The sequence below is a fragment of the Trematomus bernacchii genome, unplaced genomic scaffold, assembly GCF_902827165.1.
Source record: "Trematomus bernacchii unplaced genomic scaffold, fTreBer1.1, whole genome shotgun sequence".
In the NCBI taxonomy this organism is placed as follows: domain Eukaryota; kingdom Metazoa; phylum Chordata; class Actinopteri; order Perciformes; family Nototheniidae; genus Trematomus; species Trematomus bernacchii.
In genome coordinates this window covers 7,381,828-7,393,189 of record NW_022987727.1, presented here as the reverse complement: position 1 = coordinate 7,393,189, position 11,362 = coordinate 7,381,828, and the positions used below count along the sequence as shown (strand labels likewise).

At 40.7% G+C, this 11,362-nt stretch overlaps 2 protein-coding genes across 2 annotated transcripts; one reads left to right on the top strand and one right to left on the bottom strand.

The window, feature by feature from the left end:
• The first annotated feature begins 1,944 nt into the window (after nucleotides 1-1,944).
• selenok (selenoprotein K) lies at nucleotides 1,945-4,387 on the top strand. The gene is made up of 5 exons (XM_034145304.1): nucleotides 1,945-2,025; nucleotides 2,538-2,628; nucleotides 3,270-3,344; nucleotides 3,771-3,866; nucleotides 4,027-4,387. Exons 1-4 carry the CDS (start codon nucleotides 2,007-2,009, stop codon nucleotides 3,859-3,861), a joined length of 276 nt encoding a protein of 91 aa, XP_034001195.1. The 5' UTR covers nucleotides 1,945-2,006; the 3' UTR covers nucleotides 3,862-3,866; nucleotides 4,027-4,387.
• A 190-nt stretch (nucleotides 4,388-4,577) lies between these two features.
• Nucleotides 4,578-10,973, bottom strand: actr8 (actin related protein 8). Its single transcript, XM_034145303.1, has 13 exons — nucleotides 10,706-10,973; nucleotides 9,849-10,019; nucleotides 9,613-9,723; nucleotides 8,860-8,964; nucleotides 8,550-8,723; nucleotides 8,317-8,410; nucleotides 8,041-8,173; nucleotides 7,678-7,831; nucleotides 7,429-7,524; nucleotides 7,127-7,267; nucleotides 6,721-7,033; nucleotides 6,091-6,254; nucleotides 4,578-5,134 (listed from the first exon to the last, which is right to left on the bottom strand). Exons 1-13 carry the CDS (start codon nucleotides 10,838-10,840, stop codon nucleotides 4,991-4,993), a joined length of 1,935 nt encoding a protein of 644 aa, XP_034001194.1. The 5' UTR covers nucleotides 10,841-10,973; the 3' UTR covers nucleotides 4,578-4,990.
• Between the last annotated feature and the right edge of the window lie 389 nt (nucleotides 10,974-11,362).

Sequence of the window (11,362 nt, the reverse complement as noted above, 5' to 3'; positions counted from 1 at the left end):
AGCTGGTATTTTTCGAGGAGCAGCCAGTCGGAAAGCAGAGACCGAAACTGACAGACTGGAGTCAGATGAAAACATTGATAAAACTGAACCTGACAAAGAGTCTGGCATACAGAAACCTGGTGGAGAAAACACAACACCTGATCTACAAACAAGTGACAAAGAGTTTGGCACACAAATCTCTGTGGGAGACAATTTAATATCTGAACACCGGGCTAGTGTCGAAGATTACAACAAAGACACATCTGAAAAGAGAATAGATCCTGCAACACAAATCAGTGAAGAAGAGTACCGCACACACACACCTGATGAAGAGAGCACAGGACTTGAACCTCAGAACAGTTCAAAGGACTAACTTGTTGCATTTCAGCATTTCTAATCCACATTGGTCATGTTAATGGCAAACCACAGAATGCCTTCATCCCTTTATCTGCCAACTGTGTAATGCGATGGCTCTGATTATTTAAAGTGTGTTATATGTATTATTTATTTCTGCATGAATGACGTATATTCAGGCTTTTCTCAAGCTTTCAATTTTATTTTTTTACTGGTTTACAAGAAAACATAACTGTATACTTTTACCTAATAGTTTAAAATATACATACTTTAGATGCTTTACAGTATATTATATCGATCAATGCAGCACACTACATGTATTATTTATAATGAAGCAACACATTTGCATTGGTTCCTGATCTTTACACCAACTCTTAGGTGATATCTGCTGTTTTACACCATATTTGGGTGCTTTTGCCTTTTTGAGGTTATATGTATCAGGAAAACCTGATTAAAAAACAAAGCAGCACCTATCGTAAGATATTCTCAAAAACATTTACAGCATTTCAGGTTCTGCATGGTGTCTCCATAACGTTTCTTCTAAGGTATCAAAGGGGTTTGAAAACAAGGCACTTTGGTCTACTTTTTGAAATGTAGATGTTGTGCACCTGCACTACTTACTCTTTACTGTCGATGCATTGAGTGATAACTGAAGGTCTTGTTAACCCTTTGCTTTTGAATAATACATTTCACCTATATAGCACTTGCTTGTACTGTCTGCAGGGATGATAGTGGGACAACATACAGCATGTGATGTTTTTACTATTTATTTAAACATTACACTGAATCAAAAATGTGTGTATGTTTGTTTGTTAAAGAGATTATATAAAACCGGTAGTTGGCGGAAAGCATTTGATGATGTTAAAGCTCTTCTCACTCTTGCTTCAGTGTTTGCAGCTCCCACTGTAAGTGAATGCCATCAATATAAGTGCCAGTGCATTATATAATAGAATAGCTTAAGGCTGGATATTCACCTGATGTTCATTCCGGATCCATCTACGTCTTCTTCCTCAGTTTCACAGACTGAGGAATCTCACTCTTCACCCACATGGTTTCACTTACCTCTTTGCTAACTTGTTCCTAATAGTGATTATCACGCTAAACAATATATATTAAATGTGTCTTTTACAAAACAAAACCTTTTTGAATACTGATGAATCATGAATTGATTTTACTAAATGTTTTCAACTAAGATAATTTCAGTAATATTTTAAAAGCGTCCATGTTATGTGGCCTAAAAAGACATTTGAGTGCACCTTCTATTTTTCATAAATAGTTGTATGAAAATTCAGCCACTTTTTAGTTGATAATTCTTGGATTGTTTTAATAGTTTCATATCATGGGAACTAATGACTCCAAATCAATGCTTACTTGTATTTTTCCGGGGAAGTAGGTAGGCTACAGACCTCTTTATAAAATGGATTATAGTGTTTTTTCTTTCTCATAGGAAAATTGTTAAAACAATTCAGCATTATTTTTGACTGAGAGGTCTCGTCTCTTTTCATTTAAGGACATGCCTCGTTTTTATTTGAATAGATATGTTAGGAAAACGTATTTTTAAAGCCCCAATATTGTACATCATTTATTTTTGTGAACGTCTGAATGACGCAACCGGAAGTACATCCGCCAGTTGTAAACACAGCTGATAAAGCTGTGTTGTTACTTTCTAAAAGATGGTGTACGTGTCTAACGGTGAGTGGTTTGCCTTGTCTCTTCAACCTTTTTCTCATCTTCAGAGTGAATATTTATCTTTTTTATCGACAGTGTTTCTTTGTTAACCATTTCCACTTTAAACAAACCACTTGAATATACAATGTGTAATTCTAGCAGAGCTTTAGGCTACATTAAGCTAACTAACAGCTAGGTCGTTAGCAAGCCTAGCCTAGCTTGATCTGCGCAGCATGAATAACTGCTCAATGTATCAAGCGGGTCTTAAACAAAACGATATATTAGTGTTTCCCTCCATTGGTCAGCATATCATCTCAGGTTGTATTACAGTAGGAATAAGGCGATGTTACAGCCCCGGGATCATGTTGTGTTCTGTGTCGCTCTGATTTAGCTTGTAGTCTGTGTGTACTGAATGCTAGGATAATGGGTACATCCGGGTAAACCATTAACTTGATCATACACTCATACACTCTTTGTTTTGAATGTGAATATCTTCACAAATGTATTTGTCTGATCCACCTCTCTGTGTATCTCAGGTCAGGTGCTGGACAGCAGGTTACAGTCACCATGGCGACTGTCCCTACTGGTCGACTTCTTCTGGGGAGCAGTGGATTTTATCGGCCTGTTGTGAGTGCCATTATGTATGATATAGGAAATGTAATCAAACCTCACTACAGCTTTGTTCATTCTCCACCTATATCTCTACTAGCTGGAGGAATATGGGTTTCACATGTTGATGCTTATCTTACATTATTTAAGCAAGTTAAACTAGTTCCCCAAGTCTGAGTTCCTCCTGTAGGTTTTGATTTGGAGAGACTGTGATCTAGATTAAACATGTGGGTAGACACAGCCTTTCATAACCGAGCCCATTGCTCTCAAAATATTTGGTAAATAAGGAAAATTAAACAAGCCAAGTCTTGTCATCTTTTTTTAATCTCTTTTTAAATTAATCAATTCTATTGTTTTGTCATTTTTATCCTATTCTATTCTTTAAGTTTTTCTTACCTTTGTTATTTTTACAGCGGGGAAAGTGGTTGAACTGTAAAATAATTACAAGTCTTTAGTCTACAGCCACACTGCTGTCTCCTAGGGGCATGTCAGCATCCTCACAATAACAATACGTATATGCTGATGTGTAGCTGGTATAATATTTACCATATTCATCATCTTAACTATGCCATGTTTATTTCATGTATCTTGTCATGAAACAAATAACTGATTAAATACTAAAGTTTTTGTATTTTCTGATCTTCTTTGTTTTCTACCAGTTTTAAGTCGATGATAAACCCTGACGTGAGAAAGGATGGAAGCGGTGTTTTGTCACGCTTCAGTGATGGCAAAGGGTAAGTCCCTGGAGCATTGAAGTCCCCCTAATCTGATGGTGGCAGTGCAGTCTTTGTGGTAGCATGTACTTGCCAGTATTCAGGAACTAGTTCAGATTTGTTTGTATAGGTATAACCATGTTTTGTTTTTTTCTGTCTTTGGATCCATTTTTAAAACCCATGTATTTTAAACTCTAAAGGTAGTCCTGACCTGAGAGCTGCAGATTCAAACACCTTCTTGCACTGTTGATTACTACAGCAGCAGTTGAATGTATTGCAGCATAGAGTCTTGTGTATTTCAGGAAGAGAGTGTTGGCATGTATATTGCCCTTGTATAAATGTTTCATATATCTATTTTAGGCAAGCAAATGAAAAAAACTAAAACATTTGTAGTACCTCTTACCTCATTTCCTAATGTTCTCACTTTTCTGTTCCTTGTGTTTTCAGTCCTCCAGGTCCCCCTGGTGGCAGAAAACGAATGGGAAGAATAAACCACGGTGCAGGGCCCAGCTCTCCACCAATGGGAGGAGGAGGATGAGGAAGGTGAGGAATTTTTTTTTTAATTAAACATTACCTTCTATCTTTGGAGCCTGTTTCACAAAGGGACATTAAGGATTTATTCAAACAAATTGCCTAAAAAAAGTAGTTGAAGGAAACATTACTCCGTTGCCTTTAATCGCCTAACCCCTTCTTCTCTCTTTAGGTAAACGCCTACACATTCAGTGTAGGCGCGGGGCTTTGCACAGTGTCTGTTTGCTGAGAAGCTCAAAGGACGATGGTGATGTCACAGTGCTGAAGTCCCTACTCTCCGGCTGCCGCTGCCAAAAGCAGTTTCTTGACGCCTTTCTGGGAATACCTACCTACCTGTAGGGGCCAGAATGGCCGATACAGCAGCCATCCACATTATTTCCTCTCTGGTTTCCCCCCCCCCCCCAACACATTCCTCTCACACTGAGAGATGTGTCACTGGCTTGTCTGTTATGATCTTCCTTTCTGGGTATCATAAATTAGTCTTTGTTTTGTATCCTTCTGTCTGAATAAAGATGTGCAGATGTTTAAACATGCTACTACCGAGTTTGTTTTGTTCTAATACTTTCACACTAAAGACTAAAATAAGAATATAAAGAAATGTTGCAGAGCAGGTTACCATGTTTTAAAAGTGTTGGACGTAATGCAAACAACCTTGCGTTTCAATTCAATATGTTTAATACTCCAAGAAAGGTGGACTAGGTTTTTTCCAATCAAATGCAACAATTGTGAATGAAGTGAAATGGGTTTATTTACATACTTCCAAATGTCTCTAAAGAGAATAATTGCAGTATTATTTACAGAACACAACTCAAGACTCAAAAGTTACAATGACCTCATCTGTGTTTCTGAAGGATGAAACCAAAAATGTAAAACACTTAAAAAGAAAGATTGTTGAACAACAGTGTTAGCAGTGTAGTCATTGTGAATTCCACAACACTGCTTCATCAACTGTATGCATTTGAGCAAGTGTTGTCTTATTCTGAGCTGCCAAGTCTCAATGTTGGGTTGAGCCTGAAAGCACCCTATGTAGACTCTGAGCACTGAGGCTGCTGCTCAGCTAACGTGCTGCTCACACTACGTCTCCTGTGTGTTAGATTCAAGTCAAATCTGTTGGGTTTCCTGCCTTTGTCTGGGTTTCACCAGACAAAGGCAGCTCTCTCGCGAAGCATCCGCACACCAAAGCGCTGCCACTCCCTCTGATGGATCCACATCTCCTGGGTGGTGTCAAGACAGGCCAGCACTGCTCCACCCTTCCACGATATCAGCCTAGGGTCCATGTCCTAGAGCATGTGCACATCAAAATAGTACATTATAAGAGCTGCTTCCTGTACACATCTTACTATCTTCCAACGTATGACATAAATGGAGATGAATGAAAAATGAAGTCCCCTGAACACCCTCCCGTGCAATTGATAATAGTGATGTGTCGGTCGCGAACGAGCCGAATCTTTGGAACGGCTCTTTGGTACGAACGAGGGGAACCGAGTCCTACTTGGTGAGAGCCGTTCTTGTTATCGTTCAATCGTTGGTCCGCACTCACTGCCTGCCAAAATCCACTCGCCTTTTAAAAAGCTTGATTTTGTTCCTCAAACGTATTCTGTGAAGACCCGCCTCTACTCTGATTGGTAGGTTTCAGCACGAGGAGGGAGATGGGGTGGGTCTTAACGGAATACGCGAGAGAGAGAAGTCATAACAAGTGGTACAGGACAGGTAGACGACGTGTTTTTCGGATGGAAAATGAGCCAAACGCGAAAACGCAGCCGCATTTGGATTCACTTCAACCAAAACCCAGGCAGTGATAAAGCGCACCATTTGTAAAGGCAAAATATCCTTTAAAGCAGGATCAACAAATAATCTCCATCGCCACTTAAAAACACAGTATCTAATATTAAGAGTTGCATGAATTTCATTCAAGGCAAGGCAACTTTATTTACTTAACACATACAGAGGGTAAATTCAAAGTACATTCACTGACATGAATGACATGGATATGGCGCCACCTTGTGTCATGTTTACAATGCAGATTATTGACATTAGGTCTGGCAATAGAGTCAATCATTATCCTGGTGATTATTTCGCAGATAAACCTAGTAACCCCGCCCCCTTTAAGAAAAACGGCTCTTTTGAACGGCTCTTTGAAAGGAACGGAGCCATAAGATCCGGCTCCCTTCAAAGAGCCATAATTCCCATCACTAATTGATCATTTTATTCGGACTTTGTGAGATTTCCAGGTTACCTTTGGCCGCGTTATAACTTCCACGTTGTCTACCAGCCTTCTGAACGAGGGCGGCATCTTGTTGATGATGCGGTGAAGAAGAAACTCCTGAGCGCCAGGAAACATGAGCCCTCCTCCCACCACCAGGATGGAGCTGTACATCTTGCGTTTGGTTTCGTCCGATGCTTTTAAAATAAAGTAAAAACAAGATGAGCCACAACAGGACATCCTGAGCAACATAAAACATCCAATGTTCTTATGGGAGAGTCTCAAGGGCCAAGCATAAGGGGAGAATGAGAAGAGGGATGTTAATCTGCACTTGGAGAATACAATAAAAAAAATACAAAAGTGTTACTATTAGTCGAAGGCTTGAGAAAAAAAGAAATTGGAGAAAACGTTTTTTTTGTCAGATTCTTTTTAAACTCACACGAAATTTTGAGAACAAACTTTGGAGATTTTCTTTTTGCGCTTATACCGACGATTCGACATTATTTGCAACATTTCAACTTTATTCTCGAAAGCAAAATAAAAATCTTCCTTTGTTAATGTTTATCCACTTAATAACTGACCACAACACTCTTTCATACTCCTTCCACTTCTCTTTTTTGTTCCCTTGTTTATTACTTTATTTAAACCTCTGTCCATCCTTACCACAGCAGTCGATGCTATGCAGGATGGCCTTATCCAGTCCCAGGGCCTTGCTCTCAAACTGGCTCATGATGGCAGTCTTCCTCGAGAGGTGAGCAGACGGGGGCTCTTCCAGCTCTCCTGCCCCCATCAGGCACTCCCCCTGCGCAGTCCCAAACTCCGTCTCCCCCTTCATCCCTCCTGCACCGCTGCCGCCACTCCCACAGCCCCTGCCCAGGTCAGAGGGCTCCCCAATCCCCCCCTGAGCGCTCATCTCCCCGTCCAAACCCCCACCCGGCCTGGAAATACCCTTTCGGTCTGCAGCAGATTTGGAGGACTGGTGGACAAAATGGTAGAATTATAAATAACAAAAGAAGAATCACAGAGACTCAAACTTAAGAATTGATTATATAATATCTATGTGTGTTACCTGGTCCTGTTTGCTCTGTGTAGCCAGCAGGTAGTGTTCATCATGAGGGTCCTCCGAGTCGCCTTGGGAACGGTACTGAAGTGATGTCATCTTCTGACCTACAATGCCAAATGTGGTCGGGTAGAAAAGACCCATGGAGGCCTAAAACATGCATACACAAAATGAGCCAATCACACAAAGAGGGGGAGGGAACACACAAATAGAGCCATAGACACAAATACATTTCAGTTGCTAGAGACAGAATAAAGTAAAAAAGATCCCAATGCTAATGTGAAACGCATATCATTATTCAACCTGCGTACCTGTAATTTCTCATCCCCTAGTCGAACCTGATAGAGAAGAGCTGGGGCTTCTGGGAAACGTGTCTGGAATTCATGATCTTTAAGTCCTGATATGTCCTATGAAGAAAAAGAGAAGGACAAACACATTTCTATCCGTATCTGAAAAGCTGCACATTTCTCTCTCCATTCTTGAGCACGACTATGGTGATCCAAAATAGACACAAAGGTGTGAACGACTAACTGAAACCCCCACAGATGACAAACACACACTTGGTTCAGATGACAGAAGGTCTCCTTGAGATGCTGCAGGAGCTGACAGTCCAGTCTGCTGGACAGCTGACAGTCTCTGTAAGGAAAGCCCGCCCTCTGCAGGAGCCAGAAGAACGTACGGGTCACATCTGAGCCGCCGTATGCCAAACACAGCCTGCAACGTCAAAAAAACAGAACACATCAGGTAATACTACAGTCTCTGTAATGTCTCAGTGGGAAGTTTCTCAAAATGTGCAGTGTATTTTAACTGATTTGGACTCATTGGTCTTATGTGTAAAAGGGAGCATTGAGATGCAACTTTAATATAATGATGATGAATTAACTAATTCACAGATTAAACATAAAAGTGGTTCATGGTCCCACCTGGAGTTCCGGTGGGACACTCCGTCCTCGACACAGCACAGACTGGTCTTCTGGTCTCCAACATCCACCACACAAGCACTGCTGCACCCACTGCCAAATGTAGCACTCACAGACTCCTGGTGCACGATGATTGCTATTGAACACACACACATAAAAGGACAGAGATAATGGAAGGTCAAGAGAGAATATTGAATAGTTCCTTAACTACCCTGAATAGACTTTGGCAGAATATAACAGTGAATATGTTTGTTTTTGTTGTTTGCTGCTTTGAATTACCTGAGAAGCCCATATTAAGCAGCAGCATGTTGACAACTTCTTTGATGTGCGGTCTGTTGTAGATGTCGGGGACCAGCAGGATGCATCTGTAATACTGGAAACCAGTCATGTAAGAAAGAAACGTATTCTACTATCAGCATAGTTTGTTAACATTTTCATTATTGTCTACCATCTATCAACTTTGCCCCTCGGAAGCAAGTGATATTATGAAGTGGTGAGGAGGTTTGTTCTACCTTTAGGTCTTTGAGGGGGATCTCTAGTTGCTTCTGAATAACGTGACTCCAGATCGTCTCGAGGTCAGCCAGGACGGCGGTCAGTGAGCCTCCGGGACCGGCGTGAACGTTAAGCTGACCTCTGACTATAGGCCAGTGGATGTTGTAACAGTCAGAAGGATTCACATAAACAGCCTACATGATGACAGGATGGAAGGGTGGGGTTTGGCCAGAGAAAACAAGGAGAACATGGCATAAACAGACAAGAAGTTTAGGGAAATAAAGTTGTAAATGTGTTGTTTTAAAGGAGCGATCAGTCACATGCAGTCACCTCCTCTCCAACCAGATGTGGAGGCTGGTGGGCGGTGTTGGTCCACTTCACCCTGGAGCTGCTGTCCAGTACTGCTGGACGGATCTGACAGTTATAAGACCTGGCCTTAACACACACAAACAAGCACAACATTTTTTTTATTTAATCAGCGTTAGACACTAGACCTACGCTAGGATTATTCATTATACTTAAAATTGTTCATTCTGACTATACAAATTCCAAAAAGGCTAGAAACATCCGCAAAGTAAAACAACTTTTTCCTTAAATGGAGTCTGGTAGCTTTGGCAAGAGTGTAAAACGGCTTCAGTTTTGCTTCGGAAAAGGTTGTCTAACTGCAAGTTAGAGTGGTGAAGATATAGAATATAGCGTACACTTAAACTGATATAATTTAGGTAGGACACATAGGTTTTGCTGCTTCCCCTGTCCACAGCAGTACATTGCTTTGCTTTAGTGATGGTACTTCAGTCTGTTTCTCTAAACTGGGGTGTGCTGACCTCAATCTACTGTACACTGATATGGATAAGTAACTCCTACAAACCCATTTAAAATGATACAAATGATTCCCTTAAATCTACCCCTTTATTTACTCTCGAACTCTACATGCAAGCCATGCAGCCAAAGGTGCTTAACATTTCTTCCAAATAAGAGAAACATCACTTACACCTGCACTATGTTATTGTATCCTGTTGCTGTTGAATATTGCACTATTATATACAGTATCTGTAACAGTTCTCTATCTTTTATAATACACACCTGCTCAGCGGACACCGGTGTCCTCCGCACTCCATTGGACATCTTCTTGGACCAGATGGCCTGTTCGACCATTTTAAGCCCGTTCTGCCTCTGCTCATTACTCTCTGTTTTCTGTCGCACAGGAAGTAGAAGCGGTGATGGTACATTAACAGATGTCAAATTGAATATGAGTACAACCGAGTAAGACACAGAATAAAAGACTGAATCGTGGGTGGATGTGATCATGAGTGACTAACATTTAGACCATCTCTCAACAGCCAGGCATCTTCATATTTGGGCTGTCCAGTTTGCTTGTGTCTGCGAGCGATCACATGAGGAAGTATAATGGGAAGAGTGTCCGTAGCTCGCCCAATGCGGAGTGTCCTTGAACCAGGGTGAATGACAATGATGAAATTGCTCTGTATTTGCTGTAAAAAAAGAAAGACAGGGAGAGATAATCAGCAGTAAAAACACATATGCATGTCTTGCACAAAGCGAGAAGCATCGGCATTGATATTATCATATAACAGCCTCTAATGGGCCCACAGAGCAATATAGTAGGCCTAACACTGATGTTGGGCGAAAAAAGCCTGGCTCACAGTCAGCCGTCCACTTCATCCTAAATGCATGGTTTGAGTAAGGGATTTGTGCAGTACTGAACACTTCTTCCAAACCAAAGGCAGGAACCAAGTAAAAAAATGATCTGAAACATTGCATGTAAGCGTTACACTCCTGAGCTCTGGTAAGTGTCATCACTTACACATGTTTATAGCACATGCATATGTTTATAGTCCACATATTAAAATATAATTATTCAACTGTGCATCATTAAATTGTACATTCTGTTTTATCTCGTTCTATTGTGTGAATAGTTAACTTATTTATGCATTTTACTTGCAGCAATATGTCACAAAAACGATTTTATTGCAGTAATATATTTGTATGTCTTGAGTATGTTGTATTGTTGAGAGTTCAAGTAACTGATATTAAGCCCCTGTATATGGGCTGTATTTGCACGTTAAAGCTATAGTGAGTTTTAGAGATTGAGAGCAGGATATTCGGATACTTTATAGGAATAAGAAGTATTAATAAGACACAGGATTCCCCCTCTTACCTCCTGAAGGGGGTCCGGGATGGCCGGAGGAGCGATGGGTCTTTTCACCCCGCGTTGTTGCTCCTTCTCTTTCTCCTTGTCTCGTTCTTTTTCTTTCTCCTTCCCGTTGTCTTGCTCTTTCTCAGCCTGAGTCATGGTTTCTGATAAGTTAAGTCGACTAAAAAGTCAGAAATGGTGAGTAGCAACCACCCTGTGCTCGTGAAATGCTTTACAATGCGACCCCAAGCGTGGATCTTCCTCTGAATAGTTGAGGCAGCAGTTGATTTCACTTCCGTGTTTGATCACGTGGTAAAAACTAACGATTTCTATTTGTGGAAAGATGTGTTTACTTGACCCTGCCTCTTGTCTGTGCCAGCTGCAAAGCGCTCCGCTGTCAAACCATACTGTCTATGTGTCAAACATATTTGAAAAACCTTGCTAATTTACATGTAATCTTAAGTACTTTGTGTATGTATATTGTGAGGAGAAGAATAAAATATATAACCTTACTCAACTTAGATACTAAATAATAAAATCAAGCATGTAAACTTACCAGCCACTGTGGCGGCAAGGCACAAAAGTAGACAGTAGTGTAATGCATGCATACAAGCAGAGAAGACTCAAACAGTTGACAAACTGCCTCAACGCAACAGCATTTGTAAACGTTATCTTTCAGTA

Excerpts from the sequence above, each read along its gene's own strand:
- selenok (XM_034145304.1), top strand. Across the intron at positions 2,629-3,269 it reads GTGGATTTTATCGGCCTGTT|TTTTAAGTCGATGATAAACC; the intron begins GTGAGTGCCATT and ends GTTTTCTACCAG. Across the intron at positions 3,345-3,770 it reads CGCTTCAGTGATGGCAAAGG|TCCTCCAGGTCCCCCTGGTG; the intron begins GTAAGTCCCTGG and ends TTGTGTTTTCAG.
- actr8 (XM_034145303.1), bottom strand. The coding sequence starts at position 10,840 with ATGACTCAGGCTGAGAAAGAGCAAGACAACGGGAAGGAGAAAGAAAAA. Across the intron at positions 7,268-7,428 it reads TAGGGGATGAGAAATTACAG|GCCTCCATGGGTCTTTTCTA; the intron begins GTACGCAGGTTG and ends TGCATGTTTTAG. Across the intron at positions 6,255-6,720 it reads GCATAGCATCGACTGCTGTG|CATCGGACGAAACCAAACGC; the intron begins GTAAGGATGGAC and ends TTATTTTAAAAG.